Source organism: Micropterus dolomieu, linkage group LG21 (genome assembly GCF_021292245.1).
Source record: "Micropterus dolomieu isolate WLL.071019.BEF.003 ecotype Adirondacks linkage group LG21, ASM2129224v1, whole genome shotgun sequence".
Classification (NCBI taxonomy): Eukaryota; Metazoa; Chordata; class Actinopteri; order Centrarchiformes; family Centrarchidae; genus Micropterus; species Micropterus dolomieu.
In genome coordinates this window covers 18,527,436-18,549,737 of record NC_060170.1, presented here as the reverse complement: position 1 = coordinate 18,549,737, position 22,302 = coordinate 18,527,436, and the positions used below count along the sequence as shown (strand labels likewise).

Here is a 22,302-nt window from a genome sequence, read left to right as displayed (position 1 = left end):
GAAGAGAATTCCGAGGCAGGTGCAAAGCATACTTAAAAACAATAATAAGAATGTTCGTGGTCATTAAAACCTGCTTTCACAGGGTGGTATAATGTGAACATTTGTGATTTTGCGGGAGGGGTTACATTTTTGAAGAGGTGCACATCAGGCCACAGCATAGACGACGGTGTAGGGTACGGGGCTATGCAGAGGCTACGCCGTCGATTTGATGCAGAAGTATAAATTACACGTTAGACTGTTTGACAGATTAATGGATAATAAAACATCTCTTTTCTTCTTTCTTTCTTTTTTCTCTCTTTTCCTCTCCCTCCTTCCCTCCCCCAGACAGTAAACCAGAGAGTCTGGAGGCTCACAAGATCAAGACAGCATTCTTCACACACCCAACACTGACGGAGATTGGGCGCCGGCTCGTCTCACACTACTTCCTTCTCACAGAGGAAGAGCTGGCAATGTGGGAAGAGGACCCTGAGAGCTTTGGTAATAGCACATCCCCAGATACACAGGCTGAATCCAAATGTCCAGACTTATCTGGACCTGCAGACTGGCTGAGGTAACAGGCATGTTGGTGAAGTCCAGAACAGCGAGGTTTAGCCACTACAATTCATGAATCAGCAATGTCGATTTAGGGTGCAAGCTTCACCAGAATGTATCGTTTATTGAATCGATGTAGTGTTAATGCTGTTTTCAATGTTAGGCATCGAGTACATAAATAATAGCCCTAATAATGATTTGAATTATTATTTGTTTGTTATAGTCTGCACAGTCAAACAACTCTACACAGCTACATGTTTTATACAATGCTAATGTGCATGCCCATTGGAAAAGTGCAAATTAAAATAGATTAGAGGGAGCGAGAACTTGGTTCTAGCTATGGCAGCGATTGAGATGTCAGTAAGAGATTTGATTTTCCTTGCAGCCCAGTGCCCTCTCAGACTTTGATGCAATGACACTGACAACTCAGACACAACACTTTATAAAGCCAAGACCAAGGGCCCAATGCATTAGTGTTAATATTTTAATTCAGTTCTACAGTCAGACAGGAATATAATAGTTCAGGATTTCAGTGTTCAGGAGTTCCTTCTTGTAGTCATTCCTACATAGACACCCACTCATAGCTCTCACACTCTTCTTTTCTCTTCCAGCTGTTGAAGAAACAGGTGGTGACTCTTGGAAATACAGTCTGCGGGTAAGTAAAGACACACACGCACACACACTAAAAAATTTCACATTAATTAAACTCGAACAGAGAGTGCTCCTCTATGTTTTAGAGGCAGCAGGATTTCAAATACTTCTGGGTTTGTTGATGATAGTTGTAGACACAGTCCTCAGCTGGCACCCCTAGCTTGACAGCATCTAGGAACAGTAAGAAGAGGAATGTTGCTAAAAAGAAACTTAATCTGTTCCCTGTGTTTCAAGCCAGACACCATTTGTCAAATGTCTAGTTTGCCAAGATTAAAGTTTACGTTTTCTGCAAGGCAAAAAAACAAAACGCAGTGCTGAAGTTCAATTTTGAAACTAGAAAAATGTAGATTAAACGAACCATAAAAATAATTTGTTAATGGAACTGCTGTAATATTACTTGTCAAATATTTGTTAGTATAGTTGTGATGATACACTTAGCTCATGAGACGAGACAATATTTTAAATCTGTTTTTAAGAAATCTTCAATGACAAAATATTTAACTGAAAGTCACAAAATGCGTAACAATGCAGGTGCATTTTGAAATATTGCTTACAATGTCCGAAATGAACTTTTCTTCAAGTATTCTTTTGTCTGCCACTAAGATATTTTATCAGCCACTTGGAAATGTATGCACTAAATGAATAAAATGCACTAAATTCCACCTCAGATATTCCCTGGTGTGCGTGTTGTGTGTGACACAGGCACTTGTGCCGATCGCAATAATACGCTGCAATCTTCCATGCTAATTTTTCCCTCACACTCTGTAATGCTAATAAGGTGAGACAGTTCCTAACATGAGATCTCGTCACGCTCCTATTGTTAAGTGTGTGCCATTTAAAAAAAACAACAAAAAAAGACAATCAAAAGCAGTGTTTTATGTGGTGGCCCTGAGAAGTTTGTCTACATTAAACAGTTTGTGGTACCCAGGTCTTTAGATCCTGTCTCTGTGGTCTATTTAGTTTGCAGTGGCTTATCTTCAGCTGTTGAGCTGTGAGTCATGACATAATCTCTTATCCAGTGTCTTATTTTTTTCTGTCTATCCGTCATTTATTTCCCCATCTCATCTCACTGTTTAACCCCGTTGTACTTAGTTTCATCACTTCAGATGTCATTCAAAAAGTGAAACTTGTATAATGTATACATTCATTCCACACAGATTGATATATTTCAAGTATTCATTCTTTTTAATTTCGAAGATTATAACTGACAACTAATGAAAACCCCCAAATCAGTATCTCACAAAATTAGAATATTGTGAAAAGGTTCAATATTGAAGACACCTGGTGCCACACTCTAATCAGCTAATTAACTCAAAACACCTGCAAAGGCCTTTAAATGGTCTCTCAGTCTAGTTCTGTAGGCTACACAATCATGGGGAAGACTGCTGACTTGGCAGCTGTCCAAAAGACGACCATTGACACCTTGCACAAGGAGGGCAAGAGACAAAAGGTCATTGCTAAAGAGGCTGGCTGTTCACAGAGCTCTGTGTCCAAGCACATTAATAGAGAGGCGAAGGGAAGGAAAAGATGTGGTAGAAAAAAGTGTACAAGCAATAGGGATAACCGCACCCTGGAGAGGATTGTGAAACAAAACCCATTCAAAAATGTGGGGGAGATTCACAAAGAGTGGACTGCAGCTGGAGTCAGTGCTTCAAGAACCACCACGCACAGACGTATGCAAGACATGGGTTTCAGCTGTTGTATTCCTTGTGTCAATCCACTCTTGAACAAGACACAGCGTCAGAAGCGTCTCGCCTGGGCTAAAGACAAAAAGGATTGGACTGCTGCTGAGTGGTCCAAAGTTATGTTCTCTGATGAAAGTAAATTTTGCATTTCCTTTGGAAATCAAGGTCCCAGAGTCTGGAGGAAGAGAGGAGAGGCACAGAATCCACGTTGCATGAAGTCCAGTGTAAAGTTTCCACAGTCAGTGATGGTTTGGGGTGCCATGTCATCTGCTGGTGTTGGTCCACTGTGTTTTCTGAGGTCCAAGGTCAGCCGTCTACCAGGAAGTTTTGGAGCACTTCATGCTTCCTGCTGCTGACCAACTTTATGGAGATGCATTTCATTTTCCAACAGGACTTGGCACCTGCACACAGTGCCAAAGCTACCAGTACCTGGTTTAAGGACCATGGTATCCCTGTTCTTAATTGGCCAGCAAACTCGCCTGACCTTAACCATATAGAAAATCTATGAGGTATTGTGAAGAGGAAGATGCGATACGCCAGACCCAACAATGCAGAAGAGCTGAAGGCCACTATCAGACCAACCTGGGCTCTCATAACACCTGAGCAGTGCCACAGACTGATCGACTCCATGCCACGCTGCATTGCTGCAGTAATTCAGGCAAAAGTTGGAGCCCCAACTAAGTATTGAGTGCTGTACATGCTCGTACTTTTCAGTTGGCAAACATTTCTAAAAATCCTTTTTTTGTATTGGTCTTAAGTAATATTCTAATTTTCGGGGGTTACTGAATTTGGGATTTTCATTTATTTATCCTTTATTTAACCAGGAAAAAACCCATTGAGATTAAAAATCTCTTTTGCAAGGGAGACCAGTCATTAGTTGTCAGTCAAGAGTAAACAAGTCTGCAGAGGAAGCATCAACTTGGCATATTACGCTTTACCTTGACTTGTTGTGTAATGTCCTTAAGCTTGACAGAAGCTGACACTACAGAAACTTTAGTGTCACAATGGGAATGAAAGTAGCACCCACCACCAGTGGGTAACTTGGTGGTGGTGGGTGAAATTGTCGGGCCATACACTGCTTTGACGGACAGGAAAAAACAGAAAGACACGTGTAGTAAGGTAAGCGTATTGTGGTGATCAGCGCCTGTGTCACACACACAGCCACCAGTCAGCTCAGGAAATATGTAATGGCGTTTGAAACCAAATTCACAAGTCCGAAACAGTCCCAGTCTGTCCTGAGTTACAGCCAGTTCGCTCGGAGGCTGCAGGGAAACTCTGGTATTGTCGGAGAATTACTAAGCTTGTCATTTAAACACTTTTCGTTGGCCAACTTTTGATTTTTTTTTTCCTTACTGGGATATAAAAAGATGGACCCCTAGGATATTTGACCTGAGATATAAGGACTCATTAATTGGTGTTTGAACTGTGGGCTTTGTATTGAGCGCTTACTGTAGCCTATAACACTGTGGTGAGTTAAATTGTTCTTGTTTTCTGTAGGTAGGCCTACCTGATGATATTATAGTATTTAATGCCATGACTTGACTCTCAAATTATCTTTCTCATATATTTCTTCTACACCATTGCTCAAAATAATAATTCATGCAATTCACACATCACCTAATTTCATCATAACCCAGGCCTGACCCACAAGAAAGGAACAGTGTATGTTTAATCTATCTAATATTGAGTTGGTCATACTATAAACTGATTGCTAGACCGTTTTGAATAAGGTAGTAATAAGGTAAAGTGCTTAAAATTTAATCGCATATTAAATTGCAATATTTATAAAAAAAAATCACAATTAGATTAATTTCCAAAATCGTTCAGCCCTACTCAGGATTGTTCATGAATCAAATGTCAATTCCTTCCATGGTCACCAATTCTAATGACTGACTGCAGATGACATTCCCCTATCAATTCTACCGCCTGTCTATATTTTCAGCTGAACAAGGGGTTTGTGCTGGACTGGCTATTTAGAAGTGTTGTTAAACCTCTGACCTCGTGCCAGAGCACAAAAGTTATACTACATGCTGTGAAATGTCACACATATGTGTGCATATACTGAAGCACCTTTTTTTATATTAAAATTTATTTTGTGTCTAAAATCAATTAACAACTGAAGGTTGGTGGACTACCTTTTCTCTATTTGAACACACCCATGCAGACACACACAGGCACACAAAAATCCCTTGACAATGTCACATTTACTTTTTATTGAGCCGGGAGCTGAAGGCATTGTTTGCCATTTGTTCCCACGTGTGTTCTTGCGCACACTCTTTGTATACATTTTTGTTTGCGTCACTTGTTCATGTGATATTCCCACTCACATCAACAAAACCAGAGCTGGCTGCTAAGAAAGAGGAGTGCTTTGATACAGGGAGAAATACAAACAAATGAATGTTTGTAGTGACTTCCTCATACAGTCATCTATTGTGCCAATTAACAGTCTTCCTTCTTGTCTCGTCTGCTTTCTCTCTTTTAGCCTTGTACAGAAGTATTGTTCTTGGACATCTTCCACAACTACAGCCAGACACTGACACCGGTGCTGCTGGATATGGTTCAGAATCTCCAAGGTTAGTTAAATGTCAATTCAAATATTATTAGATGCCAGAAGTACAGTCTGCTCTCTTTTCAACAAACCTTTTAATATTCTTTCAAGGAAGGAAGGAAAACTCTTTAAAATTGAACACATTAATAACCTTCATTAAGGTAAGATTTATTGCAAAGCTGTATTAGAAAGCAAATGTTTTAGCTAGGTGTACTGAATAAACTGGCAACTGAGTTCATGTTCTCTTCCAAACTTTTCTCGGTATTTGACTATGGGAAGCGCCTTCTGGAATGACCAATTACGGAAGCTTCAAATACCACCATGCTTTTTTATATAGTCATTTTAAAGGCTGTTTGTGATGCTGTTGCGTTTTATTGTGTTATACTGAGAGGTCTTATATGTGTCCCATTTTTAATATATTTTATCCCACTTTCAAATATTTACTTTTTTTCTTGATGCTCCTTAAGCATAGTGCTTTGACTTCCCTTTGTGTTCTAAAGCTGCTATACAGATAAAATGACTTTCCTTGCACTGCACATTCAGTATGCATCAGTTCCCCTGCAACACAAAATGGGCGTTAGATTTCAGACTCGGTTTCTCATCATGAAACGTAGGCTTGCCTCTGAGTAAGTGATGCGTATTTCATATATCACAAATCAGCAAAGCATGTAGGTTTATTTATTTTGCCTTTAGCACTCACAGTATGTGTGACATGCAATCTATAGGCATTACAGCATCAAGTTCACTGGTGACGACCTCCACCATTACAACCACTCTCAACTCCTTAGTCAGTCACGTGTACACACAAGCACCTCACTGCCGCTGGTCCCCTGGTGGTACTGGCATGTAGCTTTTGTTCAGTTGCTGAATTAGTGGCGCCATTGCTCAAACAGGCAGATTACAGGGTCTGCTTCCAGCCTGTCTCCCAAGCTGCTTTTGTTTTCAAGTGACATTGTGGAAATGGGTTCTCCTGGAGCAAGGAAGACGCCAGATTGGGTAATTCTATGGTTGAAGGGAGGCAGCTATTGATTTTGAGGCCTGAGTACACAACAAGGACTAATAGAGAGGGTGAGAACAGATCCCCCTGAGACTGATAAAGTGGAGTCCAGGCCTGTATTATGATGTGTTCACTGGGTCCGTTAAATCCTACAGATCTTATTATTGAAACATGTTTGATCTTTATGCACAGTTAGAACAAAAATGCAGTCTGTTATGTCACTGATGTTACATCCACAGTATGTATCTGTCTTTTCAGGCCCAACCAATGTGGAAGACCCGGTTCAGTTGCTACTGAAGGATGCAGGTGAGACAAAAGCTTCACCTTCTCTTGCTGGTTCAATAACTGCGATAATCCGTCATGCCAGGTGTATAAATTGACTAATCTAGACTCTTAACAATGCCAAAGTCTGATTTAGCTAACAGTACTATTTTTATGAATGTTTTCCAATTTGCTTTGTTGTAAATCTCCAATCACAGTACCAAACAATGCAAACAAAATGAACAGGGAAAGCAGGATAAAGGCTCGTGCAGACTACACGACTTTCAGCGTTCTGCTGTTCACGCTACACAATTTGCCATCTTGTGACGGGAGTCTGAAGTCGTTGTCTGTGACAGGGGGTCACACACTACGCGAGCTGACAGTGGCTCTGTCACCCGACGCTAGTCTCCAAACCACGTTTTGTCAAGAAAGCACACGTGAAATGTGAAACTGGAAATGACGCAAACCTACAGACGAAACAGCTGTTTGTTATTATAGGTATATAAGATACCAATTATAAAGACAAAGAATATGGTTGAAAGAATGGATTAGTACACGCAGGTAGCAGGGATTAACTGAGCTACAGAGAGAACTGGAGGTGAGTAAAAAGTGTTTTGCAGTGAAAAAGTAGCTGCCTGCTCTCATTGGCTGGATGTGGATGTCGAGTCGGCCGACTCCTACAGATATTTGGCATGTGCGATATCTGGCAGATGTCGATGATGTGTCAGAAATGTATCGGGGAGCCGTTCTGACGCGTCCTTGAGTAGTTATGATTTACCCCTGATCACAGCCTGACGGTTGCTGGGGCTAAAAAACGTGTAGTGTGAACTAGGGTTAAACAGACATTGGAATAGTTTTTCCTATACTGCTCTCTCACTCACTTAATCTACCCTGTCCATGGACATATTGTCCCCCCCGCCCTTTGTCTTTCTTACACCCTCTCTTTTTACTCTCTCCACCTCCTTTTAGTATTTATAACCCTTTGGCAGGTCAGGGCTGCTGGTTTTATAGCATATGCAAGTAAATCACAGACAGTTGGGATTGCCTGCTAGCAGGGCCTCTGTTAAAGCTGGATGCCCGTCAAGATCTCAGCAGTCAGTTGACAGTGTTGATAAAACAGGAGACATCACTGGATGATGAAGCTGTACTGTGGTAGCAGCAGTGGCAGATAGATTTGGCTGCGAGTGCCAAAGCTGGTTGAAGAGCTAAATGGGTGCAGATTTTTTATTATAACATTAGACCTCTGAGAGGCCTTTTTGGACAACTAAAAACAAAATAAAAACTTATGAATGTCTCATTTTAGGGAGCCAGGATAATATAGCTGTGCTGTAGACCAGGAAATAACTGTACTTTACCTCAAACAAATATAGGACACTATAAACAACGGAACAAAATGCGATAATCAAAATACAAACAAAGAGAAGAAGAATAGTGAAGATCCTGCCTTTTGACTATGGTCTTCCCTCCAAGGAAGAAGGGAAGCAAAAGGTATATGCACGGAACTCGTTTCCAATTTCCTGTCACTTTTATTGTTTTATTATCTATAAATAGTAGCTCCTCATAGCTTTGGTTTTTGTGATAAGGACCAAGACCACTGCTTCTGCACATTTGGACTATCCATCTTTTCTGGCTGGTCCATTCATCCATCCATCTTTTTGTCATGATAAATGAGAGAAAATATGTCTGAGAGGTGTTTAGCTGCGCCATAAGATTTTGGATCATTTCGCTGAGACACCTACAGTATTTTATATCTCACACTTTCTATCTCTGCTATGGCTTTTCTCTCTCAAACATGCTCGCCACACACTGTAGATCCCTATATACTCATGCCCAGTGCCAGCCTTGCAGACCTGAGAATTAAAGTAATGGGAAAAGTTTCACTTTTTTCTAATCTCATCTTTTTTTTTTCTGTTGACTTTTTAGTGCACTCCCCTACATGTTGCCAATATCTTCCTGAAAAGCACTTTTTAGTCGTGTTGCTCGGTTTTGCCCCTATTCCTGATATACTTGCCAACAACATACTGTAGCTAAAATTGCTTTTAGTTTGTTTTATGTTGGTGTTGATTGGATTGCATATTTGAAAGACACAACTATAGCAGATTCATCTTAGTTTATGGACGGGATTATTGAGCAACAGTTAATGGAATTATTTTTGTGTTAGTGTTTGTATCTTTCATACTTCCCAAAATATTATCCATGTTTCTGGAATTTCCCCTCATCAGTCCACAAGTAAAACCCCCAACAGCAACAGAAGCTCACAAGGAGGCTCTGGAGTATGCCAAGTGCGGAGACTGACACTGTTTTGTTGCAACTTAAGGCTCGTGCAGACTACTGACTTGAAGATTAATTGATTAATGACTTTCAGCGTCGGCCAATGGCCGTGCTGTTCAGACTACACAATTTGCCGTCTTGTGACGGGAGTCTGAAGTCATTGTGGTGTTCACACTATGTGACTGATCGGTGACAGGGGGGTCACACACTACACAAGCTGACAAAGGCTGTGTCACCCGACGTTGGTCTCTAAACCACGTTTTGTCAAGAAAACATAGATCCAGATATTTGGCATGCTAGATATCTGGCTGCCCTGTGCGATGTGTCAGGGAGATGTTTTGATGCGTTGTTGAGTAGTTCACACATAATGACTGGCGACCGGCGATCGATAACTGATTTACCCCTGATCACAGCCTGACGGTCACTGAGCTCGCCGACCAGCAAATCGATCACATTTCAATGCTGAAATAAAACCTGACAAGTCGTGCATTGTGCTATGAGACTAAAATATTTAGACCCTCAAACAAGAACATGCTGTAGTGACAAAATGTAGTAATTTCCTTGTAAAGGTAACCAGTGACATGAATGACTCAACTTGTGTTCTCCAACTCATTACAGGACCATAAGCCATTGTTTTTTCAATGGGACTTTTGTATCTCTTTTTTAAATTTCTTTCATAACTTAGACTGCTCATACTAAATGCTTTTTTGTGTACTGCGCTTTTTAGTTTAATTTTTGCAATCCTGTTCGAACACTGACTCTATGAGGAGGATTTTCTGAGTTTTATTGTGGTTGTTTTGTTTACAGTATACAATGCAGTGGGACTGGCAGCCTATGAGCTGTTTGACAACGTGGACTTTGACCAGTGGTTCAAGAATCAGCTTCTTGGAGAGCTGCAAGTCAGCCATCACAGGTATTATGTTAGGAGGGTTGCATTTCTTTTGCAACTTTTGCACATCTTTGTCAGCATGTTTAATTTAATTTTGTCTTAATATTTTATATTTTACCGTATCATAAAGAACACAAATTAAAGTTGAGTTTTAGCTGTCACCTTTTAGCTTTCAATTTTTTTATTTTATATTACTAGTGTATGATCAACATTACAGAACAGCTAAAATGATTTTTGCCACGACTTTAGAAATAACCAGATTTGAGTCACCTCCTGTCTGATAGAATCTCAACAAAAATGTAAAGTGATTTGTATTGCAGGGTTATTGATTTGAGTTACATTATATTGTACAAGTGTTCAATAATTTACTCTACCTCTTACTATGCAGTATTATTTTTAAATGCATCACTGTTAGGAAGGTGATGACTATTGAGTATGTCTCTTTTTAAAAGCACTTTCAGACAGTATTGGTGTCTGACTCAATCCATAGTTAACATTCCTTTCAGTGTAACTCAAGCTAATTGACTGTTCAGCTCTCACCTCTGTCCAGCTATTGATTACAGTCAGCAGCACAGTCAGTGCATGCCGAAAGACTCACAAGCAGCCAACTGATTCTTTGAGTCAGTGTCTGTCAAGGTCACATTTACAACTGCCGCTTGTATTCACACAGTCATTCTACAAGCAGCAGTCAAACTCTACAAATCTCAACTGAGCAACAGTTAATATATATGCTATATATAATCTCAAAATCTGCACCAAAAATGCATAAACATTGCTAAACTGCTTAGCAGATACAAGGGCCAACAAAAGAGTTGTCTTAAGCGCACTTTCAGATCAACTTGATCCAAAGGCTCAAAGGGGGGTTGAGACAGCGCATCCAAAGCAGTCGACAAGTCCCGCGATGGGGCGAGCTGTTTGGACACTGGTCGCAGACGGCGAGCGCCCTTCATAAAACGGCTGACAAGTGGATGTTGCCCCACAGCCTTACCATTAAAAAACCCACATGACATGCCGCAAAAGCAGCTAAGTGCACCATAACTCAGGGCTTAGGGTCCATGTCCACCAAAGCGTTTTCTGCCAGCTGAAAACGCCTAGCTGGGAGCGCTAGGGTGTGTTTTGAAGGGGCAGTGGTTTTTTTCGAGACGCTGTGGTTGCTATGATACATAATTTCCGTGGAGGCGATGTGCTGCCACTAGGGTAGCCTACTTAATTTTACTGAATGTAAAAATGTCACCACAAAGTATGTAGGCCAACTTGCTCTGGCCCTTGATCTGCATGAAGAGAAGGATGAAACATGAGAGCACAGACTGTCCATATGTGGATTCATGAGATTTTGCGGGCGAGGAAACACCTCGGCGAGTAGGCACATTGTTTCGTTCAAGATCGGATGTGCTCGGTGCGGCGTTTGTCCCGCCCCTCCTGCACTGTGATTGGACGGCTGGGTAAAAAGTGACAGTGACGAGCGCAAAGTTGAACATTTTTCAACTCTCGGCGTCCGTAAAAAAACGCTCAGCGCCCAGCGCGGAAAAAACGCTCAGCGCCTCGTCACACTCCTGGCGTTTTTACCACCTAGTAAAAGCACGGCGCTCCCATTGGAATGAATTGAAGAAAGCTGGCTTCAGAAAAAAACGCTTTGGTGGACACGGGCCCTTAAAGTTCTCCGGCGCTGTACCGGAATTCTGGCGCGAGGCGTTTTTGTATTCGACAATATTATATGTCTGTGAAAAATCATAAAAAGAAATTCTCTCTTTTTTTTTTTTTTAACCGTTGTGTGTGTGTGAAGCGCCACTCATGATAATTATTGCAATATAATTTTCCTCAATAATATAACAAATGTTTAGTAAGTGTTTGATTTAATTAATTTGAATCACGAACAAATCAACTTTGTTGAGGAAAAGGGACTGAAAAAAATAAAATTACTTAATTGAAATTTACTTACTTTTTCACCTCAGATTTGATCCCAGTGTTTCCCACAGAATGACAGTGTAACTGTCGCACCAGCTATAAGCAACGTGCTAACCTCGACCTACTCCAGCTGTATTCTAACGTTAACTTAGCTCTTCTTATTAGCTAGGCTCCTTACATGTTTGCTAATAAAATTTTTTTAAGCTGGGCGTCCGACAGCGTTGTGTTGGACAGATTTGTGCAGCGTTGTGTGAGAGAGGGAGAGGGAGAGAGAGAGAGGGAGAGGGGATGTGCTGCGTGAATGCTCTGCAATCAAGTACCATTTTAAAGAGGTGGTATTATGCTCATTTTCAGGTTCAAAATCTTAATTAGGGGTTGTACCAGAACAGATTTACATGGTTTAATTTTCAAAAAACACCATATTGTTCTCATACTGCACATTGCTGCAGCTCCTCTTTTCACCCTACGTGTTGTACGCTCCGGTCTTGAGCTACAGAGTGATGCATCTTACTTGTACAAAATCTTTGTTGGGAGTTGCACATGCGCAGTTCCCAGGTAAGGATTATTAGCCAATCAGAAGCAGAGAAGGGCCGGTAGTAAGAAACAAGGTAGTGTGATCTTAGTATCCCTCAGCTCACTTGGGACCTCGACGGAGGTGAGGTGATACAAAAAAAAACATTTCTGCAATGGAAAACCAAACAAAGGCGAGTCGAGCCAAAGGGCCTCCGCTCAGACTAGCCTGGTTTGAGGGTGTGCCTGACCCCGCTAGCCGCTTGGCAAGCTTTATGACTCGTTTTCATTGTGATGTCACAAGTAAAGGAAGTGAAGGGCTGGACTACAAACAAGCTGTTTTCAAGCGGTTCAGAGCAGAGCTTTCTGTGGGAGATGGGAACTCCCTTTGGGCTGGACTTTGGGCTTTTTCACTTTGCAAACCTGTTACATGCACAAAAAAGATAAATAACTCAATAAAGGTGAGGAGAAAAGCCAAAAAGCATAATACCACCTCTTTAAATAGGCCTAGCAAAATAAATAAATAAATAAAAATCGAAAATCAATATGTGGCGGAAATAAATTGTAGCAGGTCTACAATGATTTTTAATAAACTTATGAAAATGAATATTTGGCGATATTAATTCATTATTCCTCGAAATAGGGCACCACCAGAGATTCAATTCGCCCAGAGTCTCCGGACCTCTGGGTAAATTATACAATTATTCACTAGTGATCATATCAAAGGAGTAAATCCTCGTAACAGGGACTTGGAGTTAGACAACACACATACAGTTCCTGTGATTACGGTGAAATTTATTAGACAACTAAGGTGAAAGAAATGCGGTTAAATACACATGAAAGAAATAAGCAGTGGCTAAATAAAATGATGTAAACAACAAGAATGTTGAGTTCTATTGTAAATTGGGTTCTCTTGTGGGGAAAATTTGATTCATACGGGCCGCTAATAAACGCAAGCTATTATAATAACTCTTAAATTTAAATTTAATTTAACTTAAATTTGGCTAAGAGTTTTAAGGGTTAAAGATAATGGATTAACAGACTATTGGACATCACTGATCACAGAATGCAGGGTTTTAGTCTTACTGCTTGTCGTTTCTCCCAGCTGGGTTGCTGGTCGGCGGCCTCACGCTGGCGGAGTTCCGTGCATTCTCGGTTAGGACGGCTTAAAGCCGTCGCTTTCTCTGCCAGGGAATTGCTCCGCAGGTCCGTCTTGGTCGGCTTATTGAAGAAAACTTGCAGTGGAAGACCTTTACAACCCTGGCTCGGGTTAAAGGTTTGATTGTCCTTTGTTAGCCCACGTGGATGGGTCCGGCTTCGGTGGGAGCAGTGTAAGTTACCTCGACGAATAAAGCTCTATGTCTCTGTTTGTGCGTATTGTAATCAAATATCTTCTCAAATATCTTCCCACAATCAAACGGTTATACCGTTCTTAGTTTTAAGCATTTGATAAAAAGGAAAACAATTGTCAGTAGTTAAACCTTAAAAGGTTAGCATTTCCTAGGAATCACATCAGATGAGAGGAACTTAACTAGCTTCCTGGATAATATTGGTTATTACACATTCTTACTTAGAGAATATAAGCAAGATACGCAAATGGCATCAGATTATGAATAGGTAAATACAGAGTGACATTTATAAATTAAACGCCATTTCAGAAGGATGGCATGTAATACATATTTTGTCCTCTTGGGGGAGCTCTGGTTCCATGAAGATGGCTTTGATTATTTTTTCAACAATCCTTTCCTCAGGAGCTGGGGAATTTAGTTATTTAACATGAAATTCGAGCTGGAAAATTAATCGAGTAGTATAGGATAACATTTCTTTATCATATCATTTCTAAAGGAAGTGTCAGAAAGTGTTGGGAACAAAGCATTGGTTACAACATAAAATGAAGAAATATCAGGGATCCTTGCTGAAAATTAAAACACTGCAAAATTAACTTATTTAGATTCTTTTCAACAACAATATCAACAACAACATGGTAACATAACTACTCAAATGGAGTGGAGAGACCTGTTAAGTAACTTAAAGATTATTTAATTAAACAAGGTAATACTTTGAGTTTTGAGGAGACAGTACTCCTTGTTTACACAAAGGAATTCAGGGCTGTCCTCCTCTGGAGTTTCTCACGCCTGGCTGTGAAAGTGAGGATATCCTTTGATGTGAGGTAATTAAACAAAGAGGGAGGTCATTGTCCATGGTTACGTGTGTGGGGGCAGTTTTGGGTTTCCTGCCCTCTTTCCAAAAGAGTTCTGATAGGCTGTTCAATGAAAGCTAATTTCTGGTTAGTGTTTCTTTGTCATTTTAACAGTCAGGCACTGAGCCTTATCCCGGCTGCTGCCAAAGGTGGCCAGTTTTACGATCGAACTGCCCAGAAACAGCGCTTAGGGAAAGCAAACCTTTCAACCCCCTCCTTTGGGGTCTCTTCAGCTGTCTGTTTAGGGTTGATATCTCAACTCCCCTCCTCTTTCTCTCTGGGAGAGAGAAGGAATTTGGAGTCTCCAAATTTATTTGATATAAAATGAACAAATCCACACTGGCTCAACCACAACAAAATGAACGTATGGGAAACACTGGATCCACTGTTTGGCATTAAGTGTTTTTTCTGTCCATAAAATAGTTTAAAACCACAATTAACCATCTGGTTTCTTCAACTTTCACTCAGGAGCAAAAATCTGCCTTAAAATGATTTGACATTTATTATAAGAATAATCGATAATGAATGATGGGCCAGGCCGAGAGCGCCAACCGGTCCGGGTGAGTATGAAATACCTCCCCCCCCCCATACCTGTTACCATGGCGCTCTCGTATCAGAGCTGATTTGAGTGGTTAGCTCAATCTGTGGACAGTTAAGCTAATGTTCATGTTGGCAGTCGCGTTGAGATGTCTAGCTTTCTGAGTGAAAAGCGAGAAGAGGTTTTTGAATGAGCTTATGACTCTGTGTCATCCATTTTATAGGGAGAGGACGTCCCTCTTCCTGATGCAGTCGTCACGACTGCCAGCCAGTGGGGCTGGCGTATTGGTATTGGGCTTCTGAGTGCTACGCAGAGGGGCGTACCCCCATAGTGAGATACCGAGCGAATGTTGAAAAGAGAACAGCAGATCAGCTTTGTTTTTTGTTGTGTGTCGCACTTAAATTGGTCCCCGCTGTACCCAGGGATCTAAAATAGTGTAACACACGGATTAGGGGCGTTCATTGGTTGTTGTTTATGTTCATTTGGCAGGTGAGCTAAAAAGTTAATTTCCACCCCTATCTAAAGACAGTCAGATGCAGTAACAGTAAAAATTGAGAGGATTGATGAATGCATTAGAAAAGTGATGGGGACAGAGGAAGAGTGGCCAGAGGCGAGGTAGTGAGAGTGATATGAAGAACAAAGAAGTGCCCTGTACTCACAGACCCCAAGACAATCAAAACAAAAAGCCTGCAGCACTCAGAAGTCAGCCACTCGGGTTGGCGCTGACGTCAGAGTGCAGGCGCCCTGATGTCACTGTGGCTCTGCTCCCACACAGTGCACCTGTGAATAACCCCTCCACTTTGTACCTGGGTCCTTATTGCTTTGTTTGTTTGTATTTCAGTTCACCTCCACACTGCGTGACTCTTATTTTCCCTTTGATATTCCAACTTTTATTTTGACTGTTTGTAGTTGAACAAACTGAACTCTTCGAGATACAATATCTACGGATGTCAGTCAGGCCTCACCCTAGGATGCGAGTGCATGAATAAAGAGCATCCCGGGAAATAAAACCAAATAAGCAAACAAAACAGGGATGTTGCCAAAGGCCACCTCCAATGCTTTCTGTTTCTTGTCCACACACAATGCAGACACACTTGTACATTTGTTAACTCTGCTGCCCCAATATCAGATGAGAAACAGAATAGAGAAACTAAAAAATGGAAATGAATATTGGAAAGTAGAACAATAAAAGAACCCAATAAAAAATCCTGTTGGCTTAGACTCAAGACTTTTGCCACATGTAGGCCTAATGCTGGTTTTGCAACACAATTTTAAATTCACAATCCGATAATGCGAATAAACACAACCTGCCATTACTACAGCTGTATGAACCCAAAATAAACGTTTTGCTGTGATTTAGTTGCAATAAATGGATCAAACTGATGCCGAAATAACTACATCACAATTCCCCACTATTTTGTTTCAGTCCCAAACTTGATGTCTTCCCTGTGAAGAGTTGCACTTAAAAGTGATAAAAATAACAATAAAAAAAAAATGCAGTAGTGAAGTAAAAAATGTCCTTGCTGTGTTGACGGCAATAGAAGGATGTCACCTAATGCAACAGTCTGGTTCCAGGCATACATGACATCAGCCTGTGGCTAAACGCGTACTAGATGTTTTGGTAATTGTTGGTTTTAGTCTCCTCAGTTAATAATGAATAGATGATTCCAGACTTATCCTTTAACTGTCAAATAATGTCTTTTTAAAACAACAGAGAGGTCCTTTAGATGATGACATATTACTTGGAGCTGAAGTGGATTTTCAGCTCCCACTGATTCTAAATGTCGTTCTCAACTTCCGAAGGAGGGCATTAATCACAGGAATATAGTTCCTCAGATGTGAAAAAAACTCAACCCTGCTATTCAAGTTTATGAAGCCATTACATAGAGAATTCTTACATTCTCAATCACTGTCCAGAATGGAAAAACTTTCAAAGAATCAGCTGTATGAGATCATCACTAGAGCTCTTCGATCTTACCACAATGCACCATCACCCAGCAACTAAATTAACCAGGTACCTCCCAACCAGTACAGGATTTCTTCTACCCGTTTCCCTCATACATGTGTATTTGGTCCAAAACTTCTTATTTTTCAAAGCAGCATCTTTGTCAGCACAGTCGGAGCACTTTAACAGCACAGGAACACTTTGTCCCTCCATATGCCGAATTTAGATTTTAAATATGCAGAACTGAACATCACATTAATATATACAGTATATTCACTCAGCAACCAAATTACAAATCCCTGTTCCATACTGTGGTGGCCCACATTTGAAAAAGCGTTCACACTTCACACTGCCAGTGACTCACCAAGGGACCTGTAGTGCTTTAGCATCAAAGCTGACCCTGCAGACACCAGTGCTTTTCACAACTGCTTAAAGTTTATAGGATGATGTTCCTTTTTACTGATGCTGCTTTCAAGTTTATTCCAAAGGTGTTCAGGTGGATTAATATCAGGGAAGTGTGGGGACCAGACCATTAACTGTTATATTGTAGACGTCTGATTACTTGTAATAGCCTGTACCACCTGACTTATCTCTATTTTATTCAAGTGTTTTGAAATGCCAAAAATGTGCAGTCTTTGAATCATCCTTCTTGGCACACAAAGATAGTACTTTTTGTGTTTGTTTTTTTTTTTGGTAACACTTTAAAGTCCTTCTGAAAATATTTAGTAAAACAATGTCCATGTTTTTTAAATGTATGGTTAATAGTTTTGTTATTATTAAACAGATGGAAAAAAGGTTTTGGGGGAGATATCAGAAATGCTGCTTTTCATCTCGGATGGCTGATAGGGGCCTGTCTGTGTTTGTTTGATTGACAGCAGCTGGCAGGTTGCCAAAGTGCTGGTGCTACATGTAAGGGCAGAGACACAAAGTAAACAAACTTGCGATGGAGCCTACATGTCAGACTGACCTTAGCAATGCACTTTCCCCTGGTGAATGCAAGTTTGGTTGCTTGTTTAACAAGCTAAAGTGGAGGACAAGACATTTGTTCCTGTTTTTAAGTTTAAGAAGAAAACTTCAGGAAAGCTAATGTGGGTTGTTCAGAGTCTGTGGCTCTTGTGTTATGGAGCAGGCTGCTGTCTGGCTCATTGTGACCTTCTGCTCTGCCTATGATAAAACGCTGATGATATTGCTTTATGTACGATTTAATATCTCCATCTATAGAGACGGAGTCTGTTGAATTAACTATGGGCTGCAGTCATAAAAACCAAAATATGATAAAATATCCAATTCTCCCTTTTTGTTTTTTGATTTTTTTTTTTTTTTTTTCCTCAGGAAAACACAAGATAAGTGATTCATATAGCAGATGTTTATGCTGTAGCAGACAAAATGTAATTGAATTTCAGTTGGACTTTATTCTTTGTATTTTATTTTACTTGCATGTACCTGTTTATGCAACACCATATACTCTAATCAACAGGGTTGACCCTCTACTTTTGTGCAAGTAGGGCTTATATTGTTCTTGTCACTGAGTGTACAGACAAGGGCAAGGTGTAATTTTTTTTAATGTTTCTTATCTGTGTATGTATTATGTGTGTTTGATGAACTGTTGTGTTTTGGATGTCTTCCAAATGCTCGAGTATGTTGAGATGAATCCATGGTGGCAGTTTTCTCAACACTGTGAACATAGTACAGCCAGCGAAAACAGAAGCTGGCATGGCTGAAATATTTCCCCAACTTGGCAATATCTCACGAGAAGCAGAAGGACAATTCCTAAATTGGTATCTGCCAGAAGCCACATTCAAAGCAGATTTTCTGGCCGACACACTTGCCTGGTGCACATTTGTCGCTGTTACCAGAGCATTCCCAGATCATGCTGCACTGCCTGCCTTCCTTGGCCCTCTGGGGACTGGCTGTTGGAGCGTTTAATACAACTTGCTTCGTTGATTCACATAACAAAGAACAATGAAATACCGAACATTAACAACATTCGTAGGCTAAGCAGGAGAGGTACAATTTTAAAAACACAAACAAAACAAAAATACTAGAGGTTTGGACTAGAGGTCTGCACCCCCCTGCTTCCACACCAGCAGGATTTTCTTCTGCCTGCATGCCTCTTGGCCCACCATTTGTCTGTGTCAGTTACCATGCTGTTTCCCTAGGGTAGGATACCATTTAGATTTTATTGATCCCAATTATACTCATCAGTCCTAGTTGTGAATCAATTCCCGGGACTGTTTGTGGTAATGTGGTAAGTGTTCCCGTATCTCCATCAACAATCAGGCAATATTACTACAGGGAGCAAATTTGACTTTTTTCCCAGTCAAGCCAGGCAAATCACCCTCTGCTTCACGTCAGGTGGTTCTTAGCCTGTGCGTCATCCATTTTAATCCTTGAAAGAACAACTTGTTGGGTATTATCCTTTAGTGTACATGTACAAACTGTGTGTGTGTTTACTTATTTGCTTGCAGGTTTGGTAATCTTTTCCCTATTGAGCTTCAATATTGTCATTGTGCCTCTTCGAGGTTTCACTGATTTTAAGCTTGAGCCCTGCTAAGTCTGTCTAAAACCTAATATGACGCACAAACCGTCTAAATATTAATAAGCGTATCTGTCAGCAAAGCTATTGTGTGTGTGACTTAAACCTGAGGCTGAGCCTCGGGCTGCTAGTAAGCTCCCTTAAAAAGAGGTTGGTTATCACTTTTTGCCATGACTACACAAACACATTCTGTAAATACACACGTATCCGCATATATACTTAGATTTTGACTTGCTGTCAATCTTTGCCTCCCTTCTCTGTCTCAACCGAAACAGTTGTCATACCTGTGTTGAGTCATCATGTCTGAGAGCGCAGAAATGACAGGACATCATCTCTAAGCACATATACACACATGCACACGTACAAAACACATGATTAGCCGGAGGGAGCCTTTTGTGTCACCTAGACAGACAGTGAGATACAGAAAGAGACTGGGGTCCATCATTCTTCTGTCAGACGCTGCCAACATAAAAGGCTGCGAAACACTTAGCCCAAAGAACAATGTCAGTCCCTTTTCTGGGTGACCAATAGATCCTGTAAAATTATTCTGTGCTTTGGGTCTGTTAAACTTAATGTCCTCTTATTGCTAGTATTTGCCATCGGTGATGGATTTGTGTTGGCTTTTGCAGTATATGCTAGCTGAACAAATTAGCCTTTTTTACACAGCTGGGTTGACTCTCATATAGTCCGTCTAAGAACTTTTTACCTTAGTTTAAAATATCAAGTTTAAGGAACATGGGTTTTGCAATTTATGACAGAAAGTTATTACAGAAACATGGCAATAACCACATTATTTCTGTTCATGTAAACACACTAAATATGAAACATAAGAAGCAACACATAAAGGCCTTAGACTTGTGCCATCTCCAGCCACCTGTTTTTGAACACATTGCCCTGAAGAGGCGAAGAAACAGTGTGTCCACTTGTTCAAGGATGATGTAAAATTGGGATTCTGCTTTTCATTTATTTCATATTTTGTCCACATGGATTTCCCCTGTTTGCCAGAAAGATGAACAGGGTCTCTGACAGCTTTGTGAATTTATGGAGTAGGAGACAGGTTTACTGTGGATGACTCATGTCTAACCTTTGACTGCCAGAAAAATACCCCTGTCAACCTACTTCCATCTGCCTTCCCATCCTTTTCTTCCATTTTGCCAGCACACCAATAATAACACTACCAGCTGCAGTCTCCCAGCTGAAGCAAATATTCTGTATTGGTCAGTCACAGACATGCATACACGCCACCACTCTCTTGTATTGCACTCAAGAGTTGGTAAAACTAATCTTTTTGTCACTTCAGCAGATGTGATGAATGACTAATAATCAGCAAATGGATTATAATGTTGTCAGAATTAAAGCTATTTGTTATCTTAAGAATCAAGAATACACCAAAAAGTTCACGATTACTGTAGATTTAACCTGTGTGAGCGTCTGACAACAGATAAACATCTCTGATTTGATTATTTACTCTTGATGTCACTGACTTGTTATCTGAGTGCCAGTATATTGGGGCCAAGCTGTTGTTTGGAATTTGAATATAGTGAGCGCTCTGGGAGTGTGCCCATGACCATTGTCTACTGGCACTGCTGTATCTATCATGTTGGAACTATCCCATATGTTTGCTGCCTCCATAAAAGCTTGTAGAGAATCAGATTGGTCTGGCTGCCTTTGTTTGCCTTTAAAAGTAATTAGATGCTAGTTTATTGTCCTTGCATGCTTCACTACTCCTGAGGAGTTTAGCCCAGGAGTGTCTAAGGGGGTCATCTTGTGCTTTTAAGATGATGAGAAATCAAGTCCAAAATATATTAAGCTAAATGTTGTTAGTGGTGGTTATCTACAGGCAACATTTTAGTTTTTAAAATGCATTTGGCCAACATTCATTGAAAATGTATATGTATAAAGACACAGTAACAAGCCTTTGTGCTTATTTGTACAAGCAAACGCCCTTTTCTCTTTTCTTGCACACCCATAGGCACCTGCACACAGTATTGTTTGCCGTCTCCAAGTTCTGAGTCATGCTGTTTAGAGTCTTCTGGCTACTGGCCCAGACTGTGGTCTCTGGCTCCCTGTGGATATTTGACAAGAAGCCAACAAGAGTGTCATCCCCCTGTCCTTTATCCTCTCATCCCTCCATCCGCTCATTTCTGTCACGGCGGTCCTCAGACACAATTTCTGGTTTGGATACAAACGAGGGCAGATGCTGAGGGACACTTCTTGCCTGCCTGATACAACCCTTGAAAAACCAACAGTTGCCGATATGCAGTGCCTCACATTTAGGGCACACAGTGCCGGGCATTTTAATTCATATCACACACTTTTCACCCCCTTTGGATTTTTGAGCATTCTAGCTTTTGAACTAGGCTTTTTACCTTATTTAGTTTTTCTGTCACTGGTTGCCATGTCCCTCAGGCTTTGCTGGCATGCATACATTTAAACAAATGCACACCCAACACACTCATTCTTAAGAAACACTTTTTTCACTTAGTTCTGCCTTTGCTCAGATTGTCTCTCGGGTTGTTTTTTCAATCAGTTTTTTTGTGGAAATTCCGACTTGTTCTCCAATATCGTGTGTAATAGAGCCGCTATCTTTAGTTCTCTGAGGATTCTAATTTGGTGGCATTCACATGTACACTAAAATGTAAACAACCCATAATACAAAATGCCCCAGCTGAGAGGCAGCAAGACCAGCAGTCCCAAATCAAAAAGCCTCCTTTCTGATGCTTTCACAGGAGCTTTTAAAGAAGTAATTCTGAGGCAGAACTAGGGCAGAAAAGGAACATGGAGAAAGCACATAGAAACATACAGCTGTAACACAAAGGTTTTTGATAAAGAAAA

The 22,302-nt window shown here is 40.7% G+C and overlaps 1 protein-coding gene across 3 annotated transcripts in view; it reads left to right on the top strand.

Moving 5' to 3' along the window:
* The window catches only part of ipo11 (importin 11), a 164,334-nt gene that overhangs the window by 41,036 nt on the left and 100,996 nt on the right, over positions 1 to 22,302 (top strand). For 2 of the 3 annotated variants that reach the window (XM_046034992.1, XM_046034995.1), the window contains exons 13-15: positions 5,350 to 5,440; positions 6,671 to 6,718; positions 9,752 to 9,857. In XM_046034992.1, the coding sequence (XP_045890948.1) occupies positions 5,350 to 5,440; positions 6,671 to 6,718; positions 9,752 to 9,857 (245 nt within the window). Of the gene's footprint in view, positions 1 to 1,142; positions 1,187 to 5,349; positions 5,441 to 6,670; positions 6,719 to 9,751; positions 9,858 to 22,302 lie in introns of all 3 variants that reach the window. The other variant, XM_046034993.1, reaches the window with a different exon arrangement.